General features: G+C 39.2%; 1 protein-coding gene across 1 annotated transcript in view; it reads right to left on the reverse strand.

Annotated features, from left to right (window-relative positions):
* Positions 1-5217: 5217 nt before the first annotated feature.
* The window catches only part of LOC121504650 (voltage-gated potassium channel subunit beta-2-like), a 63660-nt gene continuing 43088 nt past the window's right edge, over positions 5218-25789 (reverse strand). Inside the window, exons 9-15 of the mRNA XM_041779635.1 lie at positions 25058-25144; positions 24057-24142; positions 11996-12116; positions 8702-8796; positions 8492-8612; positions 5708-5796; positions 5218-5572 (exon numbers count right to left, since the gene is read on the reverse strand). Of these exons, the coding sequence (XP_041635569.1) occupies positions 5480-5572; positions 5708-5796; positions 8492-8612; positions 8702-8796; positions 11996-12116; positions 24057-24142; positions 25058-25144 (692 nt within the window). The 3' untranslated portion in view covers positions 5218-5479. The remainder of the gene's footprint in view (positions 5573-5707; positions 5797-8491; positions 8613-8701; positions 8797-11995; positions 12117-24056; positions 24143-25057; positions 25145-25789) is intronic.

A 25789-nucleotide genomic window follows, 5' to 3' on the forward strand; every position in this document is an offset into this window, starting at 1 on the left:
TTTTAACAGTCCTCTGGTGGTAGTTTTAGCTCTAAAAGTCTTCTGGTGGTTGTTCTAGTTTTAACAGTCCTCTGGTGGAAGTTCTAGCTCTAAAAGTCTTCTGGTGGTTGTTCTAGTTTTAACAGTCCTCTGGTGGTAGTTCTAGCTCTAAAAGTCTTCTGGTGGTAGTTTTAGCTCTAAAAGTCTTCTGGTGGTAGTTCTAGCTCTAAAAGTCTTCTGGTGGTTGTTCTAGTTTTAACAGTCCTCTGGTGGTAGTTCTAGCTCTTAAAGTCTTCTGGTGGTAGTTTTAGCTCTAAAAGTCTTCTGGTGGTAGTTTTAGCTCTAAAAGTCTTCTGGTGGTAGTTTTAGCTCTAAAAGTCTTCTGGTGGTAGTTTTAGCTCTAAAAGTCTTCTGGTGTTCTAGCTCTAAAAGTCTTCTGGTGGTTGTTCTAGTTTTAACAGTCCTCTGGTGGTAGTTCTAGCTCTAAAAGTCTTCTGGTGGTAGTTTTAGTTTTAACAGTCCTCTGGTGGTAGTTCTAGTTTTAACAGTCCTCTGGTGGTAGTTCTAGTTTTAACAGTCCTCTGGTGGTAGTTCTAGCTCTAAAAGTCTTCTGGTGGTAGTTTTAGTTTTAACATACCTCTGGTGGTAGTTTTAGCTTTAAAAGTCTTCTGGTGGTAGTTTTAGTTTTAACAGTCCTCTGGTGGTAGTTTTAGCTTTAAAAGTCTTCTGGTGGTAGTTTTAGTTTTAACAGTCCTCTGGTGGTAGTTCTAGCTCTAAAAGTCTTCTGGTGGTAGTTTTAGCTCTAAAAGTCTTCTGGTGGTTGTTCTAGTTTTAACAGTCCTCTGGTGGTAGTTCTAGCTCTAAAAGTCTTCTGGTGGTTGTTCTAGTTTTAACAGTCTTCTGGTGGTAGTTCTAGCTCTAAAAGTCTTCTGGTGGTAGTTTTAGCTCTAAAAGTCTTCTGGTGGTTGTTTTAGCTCTAAAAGTCTTCTGGTGGTAGTTTTAGCTCTAAAAGTCTTCTGGTGGTTGTTCTAGTTTTAACAGTCCTCTGGTGGTAGTTCTAGCTCTAAAAGTCTTCTGGTGGTAGTTCTAGCTCTAAAAGTCTTCTGGTGGTAGTTTTAGCTCTAAAAGTCTTCTGGTGGTAGTTTTAGTTTTAACAGTCCTCTGGTGGTAGTTCTAGCTCTAAAAGTCTTCTGGTGGTAGTTCTAGCTCTAAAAGTCTTCTGGTGGTTGTTCTAGTTTTAACAGTCCTCTGGTGGTAGTTCTAGCTCTAAAAGTCTTCTGGTGGTTGTTCTAGTTTTAACAGTCCTCTGGTGGTAGTTCTAGCTCTAAAAGTCTTCTGGTGGTTGTTCTAGTTTTAACAGTCCTCTGGTGGTAGTTCTAGCTCTAAAAGTCTTCTGGTGGTAGTTTTAGCTCTAAAAGTCTTCTGGTGGTAGTTCTAGCTCTAAAAGTCTTCTGGTGGTTGTTCTAGTTTTAACAGTCCTCTGGTGGTAGGTCTAGCTCTAAAGGTCTTCTGGTGGTTGTTCTAGTTTTAACAGTCCTCAGGTGGTAGTTCTAGCTCTAAAAGTCTTCTGGTGGTTGTTCTAGTTTTAACAGTCCTCTGGTGGTAGTTCTATCTCCAAAAGTCTTCTGGTGGTTGTTCTAGTTTTAACAGTCCTCTGGTGGTAGTTCTAGCTCTAAAAGTCTTCTGGTGGTAGTTCTAGCTCTAAAAGTCTTCTGGTGGTTGTTCTAGTTTTAACAGTCCTCTGGTGGTAGTTCTAGCTCTAAAAGTCTTCTGGTGGTTGTTCTAGTTTTAACAGTCCTCAGGTGGTAGTTCTAGCTCTAAAAGTCTTCTGGTGGTTGTTCTAGTTTTAACAGTCCTCTGGTGGTAGTTCTAGCTCTAAAAGTCTTCTGGTGGTAGTTTTAGTTTTAACAGTCCTCTGGTGGTAGTTCTAGCTCTAAAAGTCTTCTGGTGGTAGTTTTAGTTTTAACAGTCCTCTGGTGGTAGTTCTAGCTCTAAAAGTCTTCTGGTGGTAGTTTTAGCTCTAAAAGTTTTCTGGTGGTAGTTTTAGTTTTAACAGTCCTCTGGTGGTAGTTATAGCTCTAAAAGTCTTCTGGTGGTTGTTCTAGTTTTAACAGTCCTCAGGTGGTAGTTCTAGCTCTAAAAGTCTTCTGGTGGTTGTTCTAGTTTTAACAGTCCTCTGGTGGTAGTTCTAGTTTTAACAGTCCTCAGGTGGTAGTTCTAGCTCTAAAAGTCTTCTGGTGGTTGTTCTAGTTTTAACAGTCCTCTGGTGGTAGTTCTAGCTCTAAAAGTCTTCTGGTGGTAGTTTTAGCTCTAAAAGTCTTCTGGTGGTAGTTCTAGCTCTAAAAGTCTTCTGGTGGTTGTTCTAGTTTTAACAGTCCTCTGGTGGTAGTTCTAGTTTTAACAGTCCTCAGGTGGTAGTTCTAGCTCTAAAAGTCTTCTGGTGGTTGTTCTAGTTTTAACAGTCCTCTGGTGGTAGTTCTAGCTCTAAAAGTCTTCTGGTGGTTGTTCTAGTTTTAACAGTCCTCTGGTGGTAGTTCTAGTTTTAACAGTCCTCAGGTGGTAGTTCTAGTTCTAAAAGTCTTCTGGTGGTTGTTCTAGTTTTAACAGTCCTCTGGTGGTAGTTCTAGCTCTAAAAGTCTTCTGGTGGTAGTTTTAGCTCTAAAAGTCTTCTGGTGGTAGTTTTAGCTCTAAAAGTCTTCTGGTGTTCTAGCTCTAAAAGTCTTCTGGTGGTTGTTTTAGTTTTAACAGTCCTCTGGTGGTAGTTCTAGTTTTAACAGTCCTCTGGTGGTAGTTCTAGTTTTAACAGTCCTCTGGTGGTAGTTCTAGTTTTAACAGTCCTCTGGTGGTAGTTCTAGTTTTAACAGTCCTCTGGTGGTAGTTCTAGTTTTAACAGTCCTCTGGTGGTAGTTCTAGCTCTAAAAGTCTTCTGGTGGTTGTTCTAGTTTTAACAGTCCTCTGGTGGTAGTTCTAGCTCTAAAAGTCTTCTGGTGGTTGTTCTAGTTTTAACAGTCCTCTGGTGGTAGTTCTAGCTCTAAAAGTCTTCTGCTGGTAGTTTTAGCTCTAAAAGTCTTCTGGTGGTTGTTCTAGTTTTAACAGTCCTCTGGTGGTAGTTGTAGCTCTAAAAGTCTTCTGCTGGTAGTTTTAGCTCCAAAAGTCTTCTGGTGGTAGTTCTAGCTCTAAAAGTCTTCTGGTGGTTGTTCTAGTTTTAACAGTCTTCTGGTGGTAGTTCTAGCTCTAAAAGTCTTCTGGTGTTTGTTCTAGTTTTAACAGTCCTCTGGTGGTAGTTCTAACTCTAAAAGTCTTCCGGTGGTAGTTTTGGTTTTAACAGTCCTCTGGTGGTAGTTCTAGCTCTAAAAGTCTTCTGGTGGTTGTTCTAGTTTTAACAGTCCTCTGGTGGTAGTTCTAGTTCTAAAAGTCTTCTGGTGGTTTTTTTAGCTCTAAAAGTCTTCTGGTGGTAGTTTTAGTTTTAACAGTCTTCTGGTGGTAGTTCTAGCTCTAAAAGTCTTCTGCTGGTAGTTTTAGCTCTAAAAGTCTTCTGGTGGTTGTTCTAGTTTTAACAGTCCTCTGGTGGTAGTTCTAGTTCTAAAAGTCTTCTGGTGGTTGTTCTAGTTTTAACAGTCCTCTGGTGGTAGTTCTAGCTCTAAAAGTCTTCTGCTGGTAGTTTTAGCTCTAAAAGTCTTCTGGTGGTTGTTCTAGTTTTAACAGTCCTCTGGTGGTAGTTGTAGCTCTAAAAGTCTTCTGCTGGTAGTTTTAGCTCCAAAAGTCTTCTGGTGGTAGTTCTAGCTCTAAAAGTCTTCTGGTGGTTGTTCTAGTTTTAACAGTCTTCTGGTGGTAGTTCTAGCTCTAAAAGTCTTCTGGTGTTTGTTCTAGTTTTAACAGTCCTCTGGTGGTAGTTCTAACTCTAAAAGTCTTCCGGTGGTAGTTTTGGTTTTAACAGTCCTCTGGTGGTAGTTCTAGCTCTAAAAGTCTTCTGGTGGTTGTTCTAGTTTTAACAGTCCTCTGGTGGTAGTTCTAGTTCTAAAAGTCTTCTGGTGGTTTTTTTAGCTCTAAAAGTCTTCTGGTGGTAGTTTTAGTTTTAACAGTCTTCTGGTGGTAGTTCTAGCTCTAAAAGTCTTCTGCTGGTAGTTTTAGCTCTAAAAGTCTTCTGGTGGTTGTTCTAGTTTTAACAGTCCTCTGGTGGTAGTTCTAGTTCTAAAAGTCTTCTGGTGGTTTTTTTAGCTCTAAAAGTCTTCTGGTGGTAGTTTTAGTTTTAACAGTCTTCTGGTGGTAGTTCTAGCTCTAAAAGTCTTCTGGTGGTAGTTTTAGTTTTAACAGTCCTCAGGTGGTAGTTCTAGCTCTAAAAGTCTCCTGGTGGTTGTTCTAGTTTTAACAGTCCTCAGGTGGTAGTTCTAGCTCTAAAAGTCTCCTGGTGGTTGTTCTAGTTTTAACAGTCCTCAGGTGGTAGTTCTAGCTCTAAACTGTCCTCTGGTGGTAGTTTAAGTTTTAACTGTCCTCTGGTGGTTGTTCTAGTTTTAACAGTCCTCTGGTGGTAGTTCTAGCTCTAAAAGTCTCCTGGTGGTTGTTCTAGTTTTAACAGTCCTCTGGTGGTAGTTCTAGCTCTAAAAGTCTCCTGGTGGTTGTTCTAGTTTTAACAGTCCTCTGGTGGTAGTCGTAGCTCCTAAATCTTTTATAAAGGCTCCTGGCTATCGTGTTGTCATTGCAACAGTCACCTGGTTTCACTGAGGGCTGGTTTATCAGTGGAGTCAACCTGACCTTTTTTAAAGGGTTAATCTGCTAGGGGGCATTTATGAGCCTCAACAGTAATCGAGGAGGGTGGAGCTTGACCAAGGACCGATTAAAAACCATTAAAAATGAATGAGTGGAGATCTGAGTGTCAGGTTGAGCAGCACTGGGTTAAAAACCGTCTATCTAAAATCTACTGGAGCTACATTCATAAAATATAGATTCATATTTAATAGTAAATATACTCATAGATATTCTGTAGGATACAGGAGAGCCTCAGAAACGCTGTTACCACAGCAACGGTTAACCAGAATGGCTTGCATGCAATAGGCAAGGATGGAATGTTTGTTTAGCTCAAAAGGATGGCCCCATCTTTCCCTCCATTTTAATCAAGAAGTCGGCCATTGTTGGGAACGTTTGGGAAAGTGGGTGGAGCTGGTGAGGAGCGAGGAAAGCCCTCGCTCCTTGCCAGCTCCACCCACTTTCCCAAACGTTGCCAAAAAGGACGGTCAACATAACGTAGGGACTGTTGTGGCATGTTCTAATAATGACAGAGAGCTGTTGCCGTGGTGACAGCGTTGGAACGAGCCTCAGCATCTTCAAGATTATAGGAATGAATAGATCTATGATAATTTCTGAGCATGTGCAGGAGCCTCTCTCCATGACGTTGTCTGAAGAATAAATACGATTATTGCTCCCCAGAATTGGTCCTTCCTGTCGGCCATCTTGTTTTCTCAGTGCTCCAAGAGTTCGGTTCAAGTCTTTACTCCCCTCCTCTTCAGCTCCTCGTCTCCTTCTTTCCACTTCGTGGCTTGTTGCCAAGCAAGGCGTCCATCTCAGCGATGAGTGGTGGAGTCAGCTGGGTGAGAACCTGAAGGAGACAGAGGAAGATGGAATGTTTCATCATCAAAGGCAGAGGATGGAATGTTCATGAAGCTGGAACTTTCATGTTGAGGAGCTCCACTGTGGTCATGATGGGGAGAGTGTAAGTGCTCAGTGATGTTACCCTGATAGAACCCAGGTTCTCCAACAGCTGATCTGTGTTTGACACTCCCAGAAGAACCGAGCTGACTCCCTCACTGCGGAGACACCAGGCTGAGAGACAGGCAGGGCGAGCGAGCGAGAGAGAGAGAGAGAGAGAGAGGGTTAGTCCTAGTTAGTCCTAGTCAATCCCCACTCCCTATTTCCCCTCCCTCTCCATCCCTCTAGGGTTGCTCTGATCAAGACAGTCATGTGACACCTGTCCATCAATCACAGCTCAGGTTTCATAAACTTTGATGACATCATCTTAAAGGAAAGGATGGAATGTTCATAAGCTTTGATGACATCATCATTAAAGGAAAGAATGGAATGTTTTATAAGCTTTGATGACATCTTTAAAAGAAAGGATGGAATGTTTCATTAGCTGTTATGACATTATCTTTAAAAGAAAGGACGGAATGTTTTATTAGCTTTGATGACATCACCATTAAAGGAAAAGATGGAATGTTTTATAAGCTTTGGTGACATCATCATTAAAGGAAAAGATTGAATGTTTTACAAGCTTTGGTGACATCACCATTAAAGGAAATGGTGGAATGTTCATAAGCTTTGATGACATCATCATTAAAGGAAAGAAAAGAATGTTTTATAAGCTTTGATGACATCTTTAAAAGAAAGGACGGAATGTTTCATTAGCTGTGATGACACTATCTTTAAAGGAAAAGATAAAATGTGAAGCTGTAATGACATTATCTTTAAAAGAAAGGATGGAATGTTTTATAAGCTTTGATGACATCATCATTAAAGGAAAAGATTGAATGTTTTACAAGCTTTGGTGACATCACCATTAAAGGAAATGGTGGAATGTTCATAAGCTTTGATGACATCATCATTAAAGGAAAAGATGGAATGTTTTAAAAGCTTTGATGACATCACTTAAAAGGAAAAGATTGAATGTTTCATTAGCTGTGATGACACTATCTTTAAAGGAAAGGATGGAATGTGAAGCCGTTGCGACATTATCTTTAAAAGAAAGGATGGAATGTTTTATAAGCTTTGATGACATCTCTAAAAGAAAGGACGGAATGTTTCATTAGCTGTGATGACACTATCTTTAAAGGAAAAGATAAAATGTGAAGCTGTTATGACATTTTCTTTAAAAGAAAGGATGGAATGTTTTATAAGCTTTGATGACATCATCATTAAAGGAAAAGATGGGATGTTTTATAAGCTTTGGTGACATCACCATTAAAGGAAATGGTGGAATGTTCATAAGCTTTGATGACATCATCATTAAAGGAAAAGATGGAATGTTTTAAAAGCTTTGATGACATCACCATTAAAGGAAAAGATGGAATGTTTTAAAAGCTTTGATGACATCACCATTAAAGGAAAAGATGGAATGTTTTAAAAGCTTTGATGACATCATCATTAAAGGAAAAGATTGAATGTTTTACAAGCTTTGGTGACATCACCATTAAAGGAAATGGTGGAATGTTCATAAGCTTTGATGACATCATCATTAAAGGAAAGAAAAGAATGTTTTATAAGCTTTGATGACATCTCTAAAAGAAAGGACGGAATGTTTCATTAGCTGTGATGACACTATCTTTAAAGGAAAAGATAAAATGTGAAGCTGTTATGACATTTTCTTTAAAAGAAAGGATGGAATGTTTTATAAGCTTTGATGACATCATCATTAAAGGAAAAGATGGGATGTTTTATAAGCTTTGGTGACATCACCATTAAAGGAAATGGTGGAATGTTCATAAGCTTTGATGACATCATCATTAAAGGAAAAAATGGAATGTTTTAAAAGCTTTGATGACATCACCATTAAAGGAAAAGATGGAATGTTTTAAAAGCTTTGATGACATCACCATTAAAGGAAAAGATGGGATGTTTTAAAAGCTTTGATGACATCACTTTAAAGGAAAAGATTGAATGTTTCATTAGCTGTGATGACACTATCTTTAAAGGAAAGGATGGAATGTGAAGCCATTGCGACATTATCTTTAAAAGAAAGGATGGAATGTTTTATAAGCTCTGATGACATCAATTCTCTAAATCATATTGAAGGTTTTATAGGATAACATCTTTAAAGACTGAATCTTTATGAAGCTAGTGATGATGGGACATTGTCCCTCCATTGTTGCCGTACAGTAGGACATTGTTGGCCACTTTTGGAGAAGTTCCATCCTCTTTCTGCTGTTATTCTGGCCATCTTAATGGGAGCTAGACTGACAAAAAATAGAACAATGTAACTTAAACGTGGTGGTTGTTCTAGTGGCATGAATGCCAGCTGTTAATTCTCAAATAAAGATGGTTGTGTAAATTATTATTACAGCTTTTCTTTTTATACTTTTTCATTTGAAAAACACCAAAAACAAGTCCTAAAATATCACCAAGTATACAGCTGTGGTCACTTTTACAGAGGTTTAGGTAAAACAACCAAAAATGACCAAAAGAAGGACAAAAGTCCAAAATGGAACAAAGATGTATTTGTGAGTAAATTGTCATTTTTTACTGGTTTAAACATGCTAACACTCCTCGCTCTGATGTGGTGGTCAGACGTCCATCTAGACTCTTCACATAGACATTTGTTAATCTGCCTGATTATTTCTAAACACAAACAGTGATAAACAGTCATCTCTGGTGGTTTTACAGCAGGGCACCAGCAGGACTTTCTCTGATAAATAAGAATTTAAAGGGGGGAGAACAGTGGATGTGGAGGGCCCCAGGCCTGTGTTCTAAAAAGGCTGAATCCACCCTGCACACGGCTCATCAGACAGAGGGATGCTTACTGTACCTATGGCGAGCTGAGCAGCCGTGCACTTCAGCCTATCCGCCAGCAGGTGGAGCTCTTTGATTTTGCTGAGCTGTTTCTTCCCCTCGTCGCTGTAGAGCCGCTCCTTGAGCCAGGCGTAGCCCTGCAGACACACAGAGAGTATGGATCACAGATGCTCCGTCACCCTGCAGGCTCACGCTCCGCTCATTATTAAAGACAGTCACTGCACACCTTCATGGCGGCCCTGGAGCTCTCTGGGACGCCCTCGTTGTACTTCCCGGTCAGCAGGCCGCAGGCTAACGGGGACCAGGTCATGGCTCCGACACCTGCGGGGACACAGGCCTCATGTTGAACCACCTCAGTGAGCAGGCCTATAATTAGATCTGGACCTGAACAGCTGCTGTCCCCACAGACCCCAGCGGCTCTGACCGTCTCACACCACCGCTGCCCACCGCCATTTAAAGGCACAGTACGCCTTTTTAGCCTAAGTTCAACTTCACATGAAACCAGGAGGAGTTAGCTTAGCTTAGCACTAAGGTTCTACTCAAAAGGTCAAAATCTCCCCATAAATCATTTCCTCTCTGTTCTTCAACCTCGACAGAACGTGAGATTAAGAGGAGAACGGTGATGATGAGGGACTCTGACAGCTCCAGCTGATGTTCCTGATGTGACATAGGGCTACCTAAAAACTACAATTTACCGCTGACGGACTACAAAATGCTCCCCTACCTCTCAGTGTGCTGTTTGATTAGTGCAGTGAATAAAAACATCCAGTAAATATAAACCCGTCAAGGTTCTAGCTGAGAGGCTATGAAAATGAATGTTTGTAGCTTAGAGGCTACTGTTAGCTGAGAGGCTATGAAAATGAATGTTTGTAGCTTAGAGGCTACTGTTAGCTGAGAGGCTATGAAAATGAATGTTTGTAGCTTAGAGGCTACTGTTAGCTTAGAGGCTACTGTTAGCTTAGAGGCTACTGTTAGCTTAGAGGCTATGAAAATGAATGTTTGTTAGCTTAGAGGCTACTGTTAGCTGAGAGGCTATGAAAATGAATGTTTGTAGCTTAGAGGCTACTGTTAGCTGAGAGGCTATGAAAATGAATGTTTGTAGCTTAGAGGCTACTGTTAGCTTAGAGACTACTGTTAGCTTAGAGGCTACTGTTAGCTTAGAGGCTATGAAAATGAATGTTTGTTAGCTTAGAGGCTACTGTTAGCTGAGAGGCTATGAAAATGAATGTTTGTAGCTTAGAGGCTACTGTTAGCTTAGAGGCTACTGTTAGCTTAGAGGCTACTGTTAGCTTAGAGGCTATGAAAATGAATGTTTGTAGCTTAGAGGCTACTGTTAGCTTAGAGGCTATGAAAATGAATGTTTGTAGCTTAGAGGCTACTGTTAGCTTAGAGGCTATGAAAATGAATGTTTGTAGCTTAGAGGCTACTGTTAGCTTAGAGGCTATGAAAATGAATGTTTGTAGCTTAGAGGCTACTGTTAGCTTAGAGGCTATGAAAATGAATGTTTGTTAGCTTAGAGGCTACTGTTAGCTGAGAGGCTATGAAAATGAATGTTTGTAGCTTAGAGGCTACTGTTAGCTTAGAGGCTATGAAAATGAATGTTTGTAGCTTAGAGGCTACTGTTAGCTTAGAGGCTATGAAAATGAATGTTTGTTAGCTTAGAGGCTACTGTTAGCTTAGAGGCTATGAAAATGAATGTTTGTAGCTTAGAGGCTACTGTTAGCTTAGAGGCTATGAAAATGAATGTTTGTAGTTTAGAGGCTACTGTTAGCTTAGAGGCTATGAAAATGAATGTTTGTTAGCTTAGAGGCTATGAAAATGAATGTTTGTTAGCTTAGAGGCTACTGTTAGCTTAGAGGCTATGAAAATGAATGTTTGTTAGCTTAGAGGCTACTGTTAGCTTAGAGGCTATGAAAATGAATGTTTGTTAGCTTAGAGGCTACTGTTAGCTTAGAGGCTATGAAAATGAATGTTTGTTAGCTTAGAGGCTACTGTTAGCTTAGAGGCTATGAAAATGAATGTTTGTAGCTTAGAGGCTACTGTTAGCTGAGAGGCTATGAAAATGAATGTTTGTAGCTTAGAGGCTACTGTTAGCTTAGAGGCTATGAAAATGAATGTTTGTTAGCTTAGAGGCTACTGTTAGCTTAGAGGCTATGAAAATGAATGTTTGTTAGCTTAGAGGCTACTGTTAGCTTAGAGGCTATGAAAATGAATGTTTGTTAGCTTAGAGGCTATGAAAATGAATGTTTGTAGCTTAGAGGCTACTGTTAGCTTAGAGGCTATGAAAATGAATGTTTGTTAGCTTAGAGGCTATGAAAATGAATGTTTGTTAGCTTAGAGGCTACTGTTAGCTTAGAGGCTATGAAAATGAATGTTTGTAGCTTAGAGGCTACTGTTAGCTTAGAGGCTATGAAAATGAATGTTTGTTAGCTTAGAGGCTATGAAAATGAATGTTTGTAGCTTAGAGGCTACTGTTAGCTTAGAGGCTATGAAAATGAATGTTTGTTAGCTTAGAGGCTACTGTTAGCTTTGAGGCTATGAAAATGAATGTTTGTAGCTTAGAGGCTACTGTTAGCTTAGAGGCTATGAAAATGAATGTTTGTTAGCTTAGAGGCTATGAAAATGAATGTTTGTTAGCTTAGAGGCTACTGTTAGCTGAGAGGCTATGAAAATGAATGTTTGTTAGCTTAGAGGCTACTGTTAGCTTAGAGGCTATGAAAATGAATGTTTGTTAGCTTAGAGGCTACTGTTAGCTTAGAGGCTATGAAAATGAATGTTTGTTAGCTTAGAGGCTACTGTTAGCTTAGAGGCTATGAAAATGAATGTTTGTTAGCTTAGAGGCTACTGTTAGCTTAGAGGCTATGAAAATGAATTTTCGTTAGCTTAGAGGCTACTGTTAGCTTAGAGGCTACTGTTAGCTTAGAGGCTATGAAAATGAATGTTTGTAGCTTAGAGGCTACTGTTAGCTTAGAGGCTATGAAAATGAATGTTTGTTAGCTTAGAGGCTACTGTTAGCTTAGAGGCTATGAAAATGAATGTTTGTTAGCTTAGAGGCTACTGTTAGCTTAGAGGCTACTGTTAGCTTAGAGGCTACTGTTAGCTGAGAGGCTATTGTTAGCTCAGAGGCTATTGTTAGCTCAGAGGCTATTGTTAGCTGAGAGGCTACTGTTAGCTGAGAGGCTATTGTTAGCTGAGAGGCTACTGTTAGCTGAGAGGCTATTGTTAGCTGAGAGGCTACTGTTAGCTGAGAGGCTATTGTTAGCTCAGAGGCTATTGTTAGCTCAGAGGCTATTGTTAGCTGAGAGGCTACTGTTAGCTGAGGGGCTATTGTTAGCTGAGAGGCTACTGTTAGCTGAGAGGCTACTGTTAGCTGAGAGGCTACTGTTAGCTTAGAGGCTACTGTTAGCTCAGAGGCTATTGTTAGCTGAGAGGCTATTGTTAGCTCAGAGGCTACTGTTAGCTTAGAGGCTAACCATCAGCAGTATCGTGATGCTCTGAAGCTGATGGTGCACGCTCGTACCGATCTTGTGGTAGAGTTCCGGCAGGTGAAGTTCCACTTTGTCTCGTTGGAAGTAGTGATACTCGGCCTGCTCGCACACCGGAGGGACCAGGTTAAACTGGCGAGCTATGGAGTACGCCTCCTACAGGCAGACGGAGGGAGAGAGTAGTGAACAGTAGCATGGTCCCCACCTCATTCTTTAACTCTTGTTGATGTTTCTCCACATTTATCTGTGACTTCATGTCTCAGGTGTGTTTCCTGGTCTTCTTATGTAGTGTTCTGTTAGTGTTCTCCCACTCTTATGTAGTGTTCTCTAAGTGTTCTCCCACTCTTATGTTGTGTTCTATTAGTGTTCTCCCACTCTTATGTTGTGTTCTATTAGTGTTCTCCTACTCTTATGTAGTGTTCTGTTAGTGTTCTCCTACTCTTATGTAGTGTTCTATTAGTGTTCTCCTACTCTTATGTAGTGTTCTCTAAGTGTTCTCCCACTCTTATGTTGTGTTCTATTAGTGTTCTCCCACTCTTATGTTGTGTTCTATTAGTGTTCTCCTACTCTTATGTAGTGTTCTGTTAGTGTTCTCCTACTCTTATGTAGTGTTCTCTAAGTGTTCTCCCACTCTTATGTTGTGTTCTATTAGTGTTCTCCCACTCTTATGTAGTGTTCTGTTAGTGTTCTCCTACTCTTATGTAGTGTTCTGTTAGTGTTCTCCTACTCTTATGTAGTGTTCTATTAGTGTTCTCCCACTCTTATGTAGTGTTCTATTAGTGTTGTCCTACTCTTATGTAGTGTTCTATTAGTGTTCTCCTACTCTTATGTAGTGTTCTGTTAGTGTTCTCCTACTCTTATGTAGTGTTCTGTTAGTGTTCTCCTACTCTTATGTAGTGTTCTATTAGTGTTCTCCTACTCTTATGTAGTGTTCTGTTAGTGTTGTCCTACTCTTATGTAGTGTTCTATTAGTGTTCTCCTACTCTTATGTAGTGTTCTATTAGTGTTCTCCTACTCTTATGTAGTGTTCTTTTAGTGTTGTCCTACTCAATGTTACAATGTCATTTAGCAGACGCTTTTCTCCAAAGCGACGTACATTTGAGAGCAAGAACAACACAAGCAATGATCTAGACAAGAAGAAACAACATCAGTAAGTGCCATCAAGTGCTTCAGGTTCAATTGGACGCAAGTGCTGCCGTGTAGAGTTTAAGGCAGAGTACCTAAAATATACGTTGTTTATGTAGTTTTTTTTTGTTTTTTTTTTTTTGTTTTTGTTTGTTTTTTTGTTTTTATGTTTTTTTTTTTTTGTTTTTAGACAGCAACAATGAATCAAGGAAAATGTGGGGTCACTAATTGCCATTCATTAGGCTTCACAACAACTATTTACCAAGTACCAAGTGCTGGATCATTCCCAAAGAGCTGGGCAAAGAAATCCCAGAAGTAGAGCAGGACAGTGCGAGCTAACTATAGTTGGGAAACTCATTCAACCACTGGGGGCAGCAGTGGAGAATAGTCTGGCTGAGACTCAATCTACTACTGGGGACAACAGTAGAGAATTGCCTAGCTAAGTGCAAAGTGTTCTCTGAAGAGCTGGGTCTTTAGCCTTCTCTTGAAAGTAGACAGGGAGTCTGTAGATCCAATGGAGTTGGGTAATTCATTCCACCATTTAGGGACAACAGAGGAGAAGAGTCGAGCTAGTGACTTAGGAGCATGATGTGCTGGAAGTACCAGGCGCCTTTCGCTGGCTGAGCGTAGTGGGCGAGAAGGGGTGTAGACCTGGATGAGGGACTCCAGGTAAACAGGAGCAGTTTTAGTTACTGCTTTGTAAGCAATGATTAGAGTTTTGAATTTAATGCGAGCTGCAACTGGAAGCCAGTGTAGAGAGATTAAAAGAGGCGTGACATGAGTTCTCTTGGGTTGGTTGAAGACCAGACGTGCTGCTGCGTTCTGGATCAACTGCAGAGGTATAACTGTGCATGCAGGTAGGCCTGCCAGTAATGAGTTACAGTAGTCAATACGTGATATTATAAGAGCCTGTACTAGGAGTTGTGTAGCATGCTCTGTCAAGTAGGGTCTGATCCTCTTGATGTTGTAGAGGGCGAAACGGCAGCACCAAGCAATCGAGGCCACATGGAGCTTGAAGGTTAGCTGGTCATCAATCATGACACCCAGATTCCGGGCTGACTTAGTGGGCAAGAGATTATTTGATCCAAGCTGGATACTGATCTGCGGTTCCATAGTGGGACTGGCTGGGATGATAATGAGCTCAGTTTTGGGCAGGTTGAGCTGAAGGTGACGTTCCCTCATCCATTTAGAAATATCAGCAAGGCAGGATGAGATCCGAGCTGAGACAGTTGTGTCATCTGGTGGAAAGGACAGGAATAGCTGTGTGTCGTCTGCATAGCAGTGATAAGAAAAGCCATGGGAGCGGATGATTGCACCAAGTGAGGTGGTGTATATTGAGAAAAGTAGGGGACCAAGCACAGACCCTTGAGGCACCCCTGTTGATAAGCCATGCAGTTTAGACACTCCTCCCTTCCATGATACTCTAAAAGATCTCCCTGTGAGGTAGGACTTAAACCACTGTAGGGCAGATCCTGAGATACCAAGTGAAGAGAGTGTGGAGAGGAGGATTTGGTGGTTTACTGTGTCAAAGGCAGCAGACAGATCCAGCAGTAAGAGAACTGAGGACTGACCAGCTGCTCTGGCCAAGCGAAGTGATTCCGTTACCGACAAAAGTGCAGTTTCAGTAGAGTGGCACCGCCTAAAGCCAGACTGATTCTGATCAAGTAGATCATTGTTCTGCAAGTGTTCTGAGAGCTGGTTGAAGACTGTGCGCTCCAGTATTTTTGATAGGAATGGGAGAAGTGAGACCTGTAATTTTCAACCAGGGCTGGGTTGAGAGTGGGTTTTTGAGCAGTGGTGTAACCCGCTTGCTTGAAAGCAGCTGGGAAAACACCTGTGGACAGAGAGGAGTTAATGATACAACTCACAGCAGGGCTGATTGTGGGCTCAATCGCCTGCAAGAGATGTGATGGTATCGGATCGAGGGGACAGGTTGTGGGCTTAGAGTCAAGCAGAAGCCTGGTGACCTCGCTCTCACTTAGTGGAGAGAATGAGCTAAGTGATGCATCACTAGCTGGTGGCAGACAACTGAGTTGGACAGGCTCAGAGAATTGGTCGCTGATGGTAGAAACCTTGTCAGTGAAGTAGGAGGCGAACATGTCTGGAGTCAACATACTGGAGGGTTGTGGGTTTGAAGGAGAGAGGAGCGAGTTAAAAGCAGAGAAGAGTTTGCGTGCATCAGTGGCAGCACAGATCTTTGATTGATAGAACGCCCTCTTAGCAGATTTTAGAGCAGAGGTAAAACAGGACAGTTTTTGCTGATAAGCACTCAAGTCAGTGGTTTGTTTGGATTTACGCCATTTTCTCTCTGCCGCTCTGAGCCCTGCCCTTTGGGTTCTGATGACCTCAGTGAGCCAGGGACAAGGTGGAGTATTACGAATAGGCTTAGACACCAGAGGGCAGAGTTTGTCCAGAGAGGAGGTCAGTGAGGAGCAGAATGTGTCTGTGGCCTCGTTAACAGTGAGTGTGAAGGACTCGTTACATGAGGCTAGTGCAGCTGAGACCTCGTCAGACAGCTGTGTTGGGTCAAGTGACTGAAGGTTTCTGCGGTATGATCTTAACTGAGTAGTAGATTGTTGAAGTTCAGGTAAGCCAAGTGAGAACTGAATGAAGTAGTGGTCAGAGAGGTGAAGTGGTGTTACACTCAAATTAGCCGTGGAGCAATTGCGAGTTAGAATCAAATCCAGTGTATTACCAGCCTTGTGTGTAGGAGGCGTTTGAACCAGTTCCAAGTCAAAGGAGGACAGTAGTGAAATAAAATCAGTAGCCTGGGCTCTATCCAAGTGGATGTTCATGTCACCCATGACAACCAATGGTGTGCCATCATCAGGGATGTCTGAGAGTAACATGTCCAGTTCCACAATAAAGTTGTCAGGTGACCCCAGGTGGGCTATACCACAACCATGTAAGCCTTTATTGGGGCAGTGACCTGTACTGCATGATATTCAAATGAGGTGTTATTGTCCAAGGGTTTGAACTGGCTGAGTTCCAGCTATGAGAAAGAATAATGCCTGTGCCACCTCCTCGGCCAGAAGAGCGAGGTGTATGAGAGAACACTGCATCAACTGATAGAGCAGTTGGTGTTACAGTGTTCTCAGGACGGACCCAAGTTTCTGTCAGGGCTAGGACCTGAATGTTAGACAGTTTAGTGAGGGAATTGATGAATTCTGCTTTGTTAACTGCAGACTGGCAGTTCCAGAGGCCAACTGTGATAAAAGGTTGTGGAAAAGAGGCATTCTGCAAAGTGGACAGATTATGCAGGTTTCGTTTTCTGTAACTATTGTGCTTCTTTCTGTTCCCATATATGACTTGTATTTTTTGGTTGCACATGTTGCGTTAGACTGCTGGGGTGCGTTAGACTGTTATGAGGCAGTGCTGCCTGTCTGTGGCCTTGCTCGGTGGACTCGCACAGGTAGACTCGCTGGTCTTTACCCAATGTGGTCTTCACACAATTGGGCTTCCACAAGGGCTGACGCTTACGCTGACGCTTCAGCGCAGTCTGTGTACTTATATAGAGAGATATGCCACAGATGTGCACAATTGAGTTGATTGTGCACAGCCGCTAACCGCCCCAGCTGGCAAATTTAGATTCAAACTCTCTTAAAGCTTGGACTACAGTGAAACTCCTCCCCGGCAGATTACACTATAGCAATCAATAGAGGGAGCCACACGCGTCAACTGCCTCACCTATTGTTGCAGAGAGAGTGAAACTAACACGTTCAGCCTAAGCAAAACTGCCAACAACCTACTTCCAACTGAAACAACCAAAAGCAGATTCCTCTTACCAAGTAGCTTCTCCCTTCCTATCTCAAAGATCAGAGCTTGTTCTCTTATGTAGTGTTCTATTAGTGTTCTCCTACTCTTATGTAGTGTTCTATTAGTGTTGTCCTACTCTTATGTAGTGTTCTATAAGTGTTCTCCTACTCTTATGTAGTGTTCTTTTAGTGTTGTCCTACTCTTATGTAGTGTTCTATAAGTGTTCTCCTACTCTTATGTAGTGTTCTTTTAGTGTTGTCCTACTCTTATGTAGTGTTCTTTTAGTGTTGTCCTACTCTTATGTAGTGTTCTATAAGTGTTCTCCTACTCTTATGTAGTGTTCTTTTAGTGTTGTCCTACTCTTATGTAGTGTTCTATTAGTGTTGTCCTACTCTTATGTAGTGTTCTATTAGTGTTCTCCTACTCTTATGTAGTGTTCTATAAGTGTTCTCCTACTCTTATGTAGTGTTCTTTTAGTGTTGTCCTACTCTTATGTAGTGTTCTTTTAGTGTTGTCCTACTCTTATGTAGTGTTCTATAAGTGTTCTCCTACTCTTATGTAGTGTTCTTTTAGTGTTGTCCTACTCTTATGTAGTGTTCTTTTAGTGTTGTCCTACTCTTATGTAGTGTTCTATTAGTGTTGTCCTACTCTTATGTAGTGTTCTATTAGTGTTCTCCTACTCTTATGTAGTGTTCTATTAGTGTTCTCCTACTCTTATGTGGTGTTCTATTAGTGTTGTCCTACTCTTATGTAGTTTTCTGTTAGTGTTGTCCTACTCTTATGTAGTGTTCTTTTAGTGTTGTCCTACTCTTATGTAGTGTTCTATAAGTGTTGTCCTACTCTTATGTAGTGTTCTTTTAGTGTTGTCCTACTCTTATGTAGTGTTCTATAAGTGTTGTCCTACTCTTATGTAGTGTTCTTTTAGTGTTGTCCTACTCTTATGTAGTGTTCTATTAGTGTTGTCCTACTCTTATGTAGTGTTCTTTTAGTGTTGTCCTACTCTTATGTAGTGTTCTATAAGTGTTGTCCTACTCTTATGTAGTGTTCTTTTAGTGTTGTCCTACTCTTATGTAGTGTTCTATAAGTGTTGTCCTACTCTTATGTAGTGTTCTTTTAGTGTTGTCCTACTCTTATGTAGTGTTCTATAAGTGTTCTCCTACTCTTATGTAGTGTTCTTTTAGTGTTGTCCTACTCTTATGTAGTGTTCTATTAGTGTTCTCCTACTCTTATGTAGTGTTCTTTTAGTGTTGTCCTACTCTTATGTAGTGTTCTATTAGTGTTCTCCTACTCTTATGTAGTGTTCTTTTAGTGTTCTCCTACTCTTATGTAGTGTTCTATTAGTGTTCTCCTACTCTTATGTAGTGTTCTATTAGTGTTCTCCTACTCTTATGTAGTGTTCTATTAGTGTTCTCCTACTCTTATGTAGTGTTCTATTAGTGTTCTCCTACTCTTATGTAGTGTTCTTTTAGTGTTGTCCTACTCTTATGTAGTGTTCTTTTAGTGTTCTCCTACTCTTATGTAGTGTTCTATTAGTGTTCTCCTACTCTTATGTAGTGTTCTATTAGTGTTCTCCTACTCTTATGTAGTGTTCTATTAGTGTTCTCCTACTCTTATGTAGTGTTCTTTTAGTGTTGTCCTACTCTTATGTAGTGTTCTATAAGTGTTCTCCTACTCTTATGTAGTGTTCTTTTAGTGTTGTCCTACTCTTATGTAGTGTTCTTTTAGTGTTCTCCTACTCTTATGTAGTGTTCTATTAGTGTTCTCCTACTCTTATGTAGTGTTCTATTAGTGTTCTCCTACTCTTATGTAGTGTTCTATTAGTGTTCTCCTACTCTTATGTAGTGTTCTATTAGTGTTCTCCTACTCTTATGTAGTGTTCTATTAGTGTTCTCCTACTCTTATGTAGTGTTCTTTTAGTGTTCTCCTACTCTTATGTAGTGTTCTATTAGTGTTCTCCTACTCTTATGTAGTGTTCTATTAGTGTTCTCCTACTCTTATGTAGTGTTCTATTAGTGTTCTCCTACTCTTATGTAGTGTTCTATTAGTGTTCTCCTACTCTTATGTAGTGTTCTATTAGTGTTCTCCTACTCTTATGTAGTGTTCTTTTAGTGTTGTCCTACTCTTATGTAGTGTTCTTTTAGTGTTGTCCTACTCTTATGTAGTGTTCTATTAGTGTTCTCCTACTCTTATGTAGTGTTCTATTAGTGTTCTCCTACTCTTATGTAGTGTTCTTTTAGTGTTCTCCTACTCTTATGTAGTGTTCTATTAGTGTTCTCCTACTCTTATGTAGTGTTCTGTTAGTGTTCTCCTACTCTTATGTAGTGTTCTTTTAGTGTTCTCCTACTCTTATGTAGTGTTCTATTAGTGTTCTCCTACTCTTATGTAGTGTTCTTTTAGTGTTGTCCTACTCTTATGTAGTGTTCTATAAGTGTTGTCCTACTCTTATGTAGTGTTCTTTTAGTGTTCTCCTACTCTTATGTAGTGTTCTATTAGTGTTGTCCTACTCTTATGTAGTGTTCTATTAGTGTTCTCCTACTCTTATGTAGTGTTCTATTAGTGTTCTCCTACTCTTATGTAGTGTTCTTTTAGTGTTCTCCTACTCTTATGTAGTGTTCTATTAGTGTTCTCCTACTCTTATGTAGTGTTCTATTAGTGTTCTCCTACTCTTATGTAGTGTTCTATTAGTGTTCTCCTACTCTTATGTAGTGTTCTATTAGTGTTCTCCTACTCTTATGTAGTGTTCTATTAGTGTTCTCCTACTCTTATGTAGTGTTCTATTAGTGTTCTCCTACTCTTATGTAGTGTTCTTTAGTGTTGTCCTACTCTTATGTAGTGTTCTATTAGTGTTCTCCTACTCTTATGTAGTGTTCTATTAGTGTTCTCCTACTCTTATGTAGTGTTCTATTAGTGTTCTCCTACTCTTATGTAGTGTTCTATTAGTGTTCTCCTACTCTTATGTAGTGTTCTATTAGTGTTCTCCTACTCTTATGTAGTGTTCTATTAGTGTTCTCCTACTCTTATGTAGTGTTCTATTAGTGTTCTCCTACTCTTATGTAGTGTTCTATTAGTGTTCTCCTACTCTTATGTAGTGTTCTATTAGTGTTGTCCTACTCTTATGTAGTGTTCTTTTAGTGTTGTCCTACTCTTATGTAGTGTTCTATTAGTGTTCTCCTACTCTTATGTAGTGTTCTTTTAGTGTTGTCCTACTCTTATGTAGTGTTCTTTTAGTGTTCTCCTACTCTTATGTAGTGTTCTATTAGTGTTCTCCTACTCTTATGTAGTGTTCTTTTAGTGTTGTCCTACTCTTATGTAGTGTTCTTTTAGTGTTCTCCTACTCTTATGTAGTGTTCTATTAGTGTTCTCCTACTCTTATGTAGTGTTCTTTTAGTGTTCTCCTACTCTTATGTAGTGTTCTTTTAGTGTTGTCCTACTCTTATGTAGTGTTCTTTTAGTGTTCTCCTACTCTTATGTAGTGTTCTATTAGTGTTGTCCTACTCTTATGTAGTGTTCTATTAGTGTTCTCCTACTCTTATGTAGTGTTCTATTAGTGTTCTCCTACTCTTATGTAGTGTTCTATTAGTGTTCTCCTACTCTTATGTAGTGTTCTATTAGTGTTGTCCTACTCTTATGTAGTGTTCTATTAGTGTTCTCCTACTCTTATGTAGTGTTCTATTAGTGTTCTCCTACTCTTATGTAGTGTTCTATTAGTGTTCTCCTACTCTGATGTAGTGTTCTTTTAGTGTTCTCCTACTCTTATGTAGTGTTCTTTAGTGTTCTCCTACTCTTATGTAGTGTTCTATTAGTGTTCTCCTACTCTTATGTAGTGTTCTATTAGTGTTCTCCTACTCTTATGTAGTGTTCTATTAGTGTTCTCCTACTGTTATGTAGTGTTCTATTAGTCTCCTACTCTTATGTTGTTCTTTTAGTGTTGTCCTACTCTTATGTAGTGTTCTTTTAGTGTTCTCCTACTCTTATGTAGTGTTCTATTAGTGTTCTCCTACTCTTATGTAGTGTTCTATTAGTGTTCTCCTACTCTTATGTAGTGTTCTATTAGTGTTCTCCTACTCTTATGTAGTGTTCTATTAGTGTTCTCCTACTCTTATGTAGTGTTCTATTAGTGTTCTCCTACTCTTATGTAGTGTTCTATTAGTGTTCTCCTACTCTTATGTAGTATTCTATTAGTGTTCTCCTACTCTTATGTAGTGTTCTATTAGTGTTCTCCTACTCTTATGTAGTGTTCTTTTAGTGTTCTCCTACTCTTATGTAGTGTTCTATTAGTGTTCTCCTACTCTTATGTAGTGTTCTTTTAGTGTTGTCCTACTCTTATGTAGTGTTCTATTAGTGTTCTCCTACTCTTATGTAGTGTTCTATTAGTGTTCTCCTACTCTTATGTAGTGTTCTATTAGTGTTCTATTAGTGTTCTCCTACTCTTATGTAGTGTTCTATTAGTGTTCTCCTACTCTTATGTAGTGTTCTATTAGTGTTCTCCTACTCTTATGTAGTGTTCTATTAGTGTTCTCCTACTCTTATGTAGTGTTCTATTAGTGTTCTCCTACTCTTATGTAGTATTCTATTAGTGTTCTCCTACTCTTATGTAGTGTTCTATTAGTGTTCTCCTACTCTTATGTAGTGTTCTATTAGTGTTCTCCTACTCTTATGTAGTGTTCTATTAGTGTTCTCCTACTCTTATGTAGTGTTCTATTAGTGTTCTCCTACTCTTATGTAGTATTCTATTAGTGTTGTCCTACTCTTATGTAGTGTTCTATTAGTGTTCTCCTACTCTTATGTAGTGTTCTTTTAGTGTTCTCCTACTCTTATGTAGTGTTCTATTAGTGTTGTCCTACTCTTATGTAGTGTTCTATTAGTGTTGTCCTACTCTTATGTAGTGTTCTATTAGTGTTCTCCTACTCTTATGTAGTGTTCTATTAGTGTTCTCCTACTCTTATGTAGTGTTCTATTAGTGTTCTCCTACTCTTATGTAGTGTTCTATTAGTGTTCTCCTACTCTTATGTAGTGTTCTATTAGTGTTCTCCTACTCTTATGTAGTGTTCTTTTAGTGTTCTCCTACTCTTATGTAGTGTTCTTTTAGTGTTGTCCTACTCTTATGTAGTGTTCTATTAGTGTTGTCCTACTCTTATGTAGTGTTCTATTAGTGTTGTCCTACTCTTATGTAGTGTTCTATTAGTGTTCTCCTACTCTTATGTAGTGTTCTATTAGTGTTCTCCTACTCTTATGTAGTGTTCTATTAGTGTTCTCCTACTCTTATGTAGTGTTCTATTAGTGTTCTCCTACTCTTATGTAGTGTTCTTTTAGTGTTCTCCTACTCTTATGTAGTGTTCTATTAGTGTTCTCCTACTCTTATGTAGTGTTCTATTAGTGTTCTCCTACTCTTATGTAGTGTTCTATTAGTGTTCTCCTACTCTTATGTAGTGTTCTATTAGTGTTCTATTAGTGTTCTCCTACTCTTATGTAGTGTTCTATTAGTGTTCTCCTACTCTTATGTAGTGTTGTATTAGTGTTCTCCTACTCTTATGTAGTGTTCTTTTAGTGTTCTCCTACTCTTATGTAGTGTTCTATTACTCTCCTACTCTTATGTAGTGTTCTTTTAGTGTTCTCCTACTCTTATGTAGTGTTCTATTAGTGTTCTCCTACTCTTATGTAGTGTTCTATTAGTGTTCTCCTACTCTTATGTAGTGTTCTTTTAGTGTTCTCCTACTCTTATGTAGTGTTCTATTAGTGTTCTCCTACTCTTATGTAGTGTTCTATTAGTGTTCTCCTACTCTTATGTAGTGTTCTTTTAGTGTTGTCCTACTCTTATGTAGTGTTCTGTTAGTGTTCTCCTACTCTTATGTAGTGTTCTTTTAGTGTTGTCCTACTCTTATGTAGTGTTCTGTTAGTGTTCTCCTACTCTTATGTAGTGTTCTGTTAGTGTTCTCCTACTCTTATGTAGTGTTCTTTTAGTGTTGTCCTACTCTTATGTAGTGTTCTGTTAGTGTTCTCCTACTCTTATGTAGTGTTCTTTTAGTGTTCTCCTACTCTTATGTAGTGTTCTGTTAGTGTTCTCCTACTCTTATGTAGTGTTCTATTAGTGTTCTCCTACTCTTATGTAGTGTTCTATTAGTGTTCTCCTACTCTTATGTAGTGTTCTGTTAGTGTTCTCCTACTCTTATGTAGTGTTCTATTAGTGTTCTCCTACTCTTATGTAGTGTTCTATTAGTGTTCTCCTACTCTTATGTAGTGTTCTATTAGTGTTCTCCTACTCTTATGTAGTGTTCTATTAGTGTTCTCCTACTCTTATGTAGTGTTCTGTTAGTGTTCTCCTACTCTTATGTAGTGTTCTGTTAGTGTTCTCCTACTCTTATGTAGTGTTCTATTAGTGTTCTCCTACTCTTATGTAGTGTTCTATTAGTGTTCTCCTACTCTTATGTAGTGTTCTGTTAGTGTTCTCCTACTCTTATGTAGTGTTCTATTAGTGTTCTCCTACTCTTATGTAGTGTTCTATTAGTGTTCTCCTACTCTTATGTAGTGTTCTATTAGTGTTCTCCTACTCTTATGTAGTGTTCTATTAGTGTTCTCCTACTCTTATGTAGTGTTCTGTTAGTGTTCTCCTACTCTTATGTAGTGTTCTGTTAGTGTTCTCCTACTCTTATGTAGTGTTCTATTAGTGTTCTCCTACTCTTATGTAGTGTTCTTTTAGTGTTGTCCTACTCTTATGTAGTGTTCTATTAGTGTTCTCCTACTCTTATGTAGTGTTCTGTTAGTGTTCTCCTACTCTTATGTAGTGTTCTATTAGTGTTCTCCTACTCTTATGTAGTGTTCTATTAGTGTTCTCCTACTCTTATGTAGTGTTCTGTTAGTGTTCTCCTACTCTTATGTAGTGTTCTATTAGTGTTCTCCTACTCTTATGTAGTGTTCTGTTAGTGTTCTCCTACTCTTATGTAGTGTTCTATTAGTGTTCTCCTACTCTTATGTAGTGTTCTATTAGTGTTCTCCTACTCTTATGTAGTGTTCTATTAGTGTTCTCCTACTCTTATGTAGTGTTCTTTTAGTGTTCTCCTACTCTTATGTAGTGTTCTATTAGTGTTCTCCTACTCTTATGTAGTGTTCTTTTAGTGTTCTCCTACTCTTATGTAGTGTTCTATTAGTGTTCTCCTACTCTTATGTAGTGTTCTGTTAGTGTTCTGCTCAGTTTGCTGTAATGTTCTCATGCTCTACCATGATCTCCACAGCGTTCCATCGGGACGTTCCCCAGTACATGGCCATCCCCTGGTCGATCACGAAGGTCATCGCTCTGACCACCTCTGAGATGGAACAAACCAGCATCAGAACGTTTTTGTTTTAAGAACATGTTCTGAAATTGTTCTAAAAGTAAGACAGGTGAACTCCGAGAAACTAAACGGCAGAAATATTTCAGAAATGCTAAAAATATCGAAGAAATCAAATTTCATCCAATGCAGAAAAATCTAAAGAGAAATTCAATTCAGGAGAAAAAAATGAGAAATTATTTCATAAAAAACAAAAGCTTTTAATGAAATACAAAAATATTCATCATAAAAATAAAAAATGCCAAAAGATCGAATCAAGTAAAAAATGTACAATATAACATTTTATAGTTGACAATCAAACAAATCATTGTGACAAACATCATTAAATCTTTTCCTTAATTTTTGTTTCAGTCAATATTTTTGTGTTTTTGTGAAATTTGTGAATTTATTTCAAAAAAAGGTTTGCATGTTCTGATTTTTTTAGTGTTCAGTGAAAAGTTTTAATCCTTTTGATATTTTCAAATTTTGTTTCATTTAATTTGATTTGAAGGTCAGTTTATTCATCCTGTGGAGAATTTCTGCTTTTATAACTCAGTTTCTTATTTTTCGTGAAATATTTTTGTGGTTTCATTAAAAATTTCTGATGTTGAATTTTGAAAGTTTAAAGTTTGTTTCACAGAAATTTCCTAAATCTTCATTGATAAATAAGATTTCAACACTGAAATAAAAAAAAGGTTTTTGTCAATTTTTAGTGAAACAGATTCATGTTTAATGAATCATTATTACATTTATAAAAATCTTGTCAATCGTGTGAAGTAAGTATAAACCAGCTAAACGTGCTTCTTTGAGTTCATGATAACATTTATCATAACCTTTGAGGACAGCTGTTTTTTCTACCAAACTTTATTGGTACTCTTTGAGTTCCTACAGAGGCGTGTTTGTGTTTCTGACCTTCCATCGGGGCGTTGATGTCGCTCCGGTTGGCGAAGACGATGTCCACATAGTCCAGCTGTAACCTGGACAGAGATCCTCGCAGACCTGCCACACACAGAGCCGCCGTAATCAAACAATAATAATCAGCTTTATTTTCAGCGCTGAAGGACGCCGCGGACACCTGAAAACACAAACTGCAGCTGCCAGTCATCTCTGTCCTGTTTGGCCCTCAGAGGCCTCCGTACAGAAAAAGACATGAGATTAGACAGGAGCTGAAGGGGAACGCTGGGATAAACACGTTCTATGATATCTGTGGATCAATAAACAGCTCATTCATGACCCTGACGATGAAAACAACCATTTCAAGTCAAGTAACCTTATTCTAACTGCAAAAGAACCTTTATACATGAACAAGAACCTCCTATACCTTATCAGGGACCTTGAAACATCAACAAGAACCTTCTATACCTTATCAGGAACCCTTAAACATCAACAAGAACCTTCTACACCTTATCAGGAACCCTTAAACATCAACAAGAACCTTCTATACCTTATTAGAAACCCTTCAACATCAACAAGAACCTTCTATACCTTATCAGGAACCCTTAAACATCAACAAGAACCTTCTATACCTTATCAGGGACCTTGAAACATCAACAAGAACCTTCTATACCTTATCAGGAACCCTTAAACATCAACAAGAACCTTCTACACCTTATCAGGAACCCTTAAACATCAACAAGAACCTTC

This window comes from Cheilinus undulatus, linkage group 22 (genome assembly GCF_018320785.1).
Source record: "Cheilinus undulatus linkage group 22, ASM1832078v1, whole genome shotgun sequence".
NCBI classification, from domain to species: domain Eukaryota; kingdom Metazoa; phylum Chordata; class Actinopteri; order Labriformes; family Labridae; genus Cheilinus; species Cheilinus undulatus.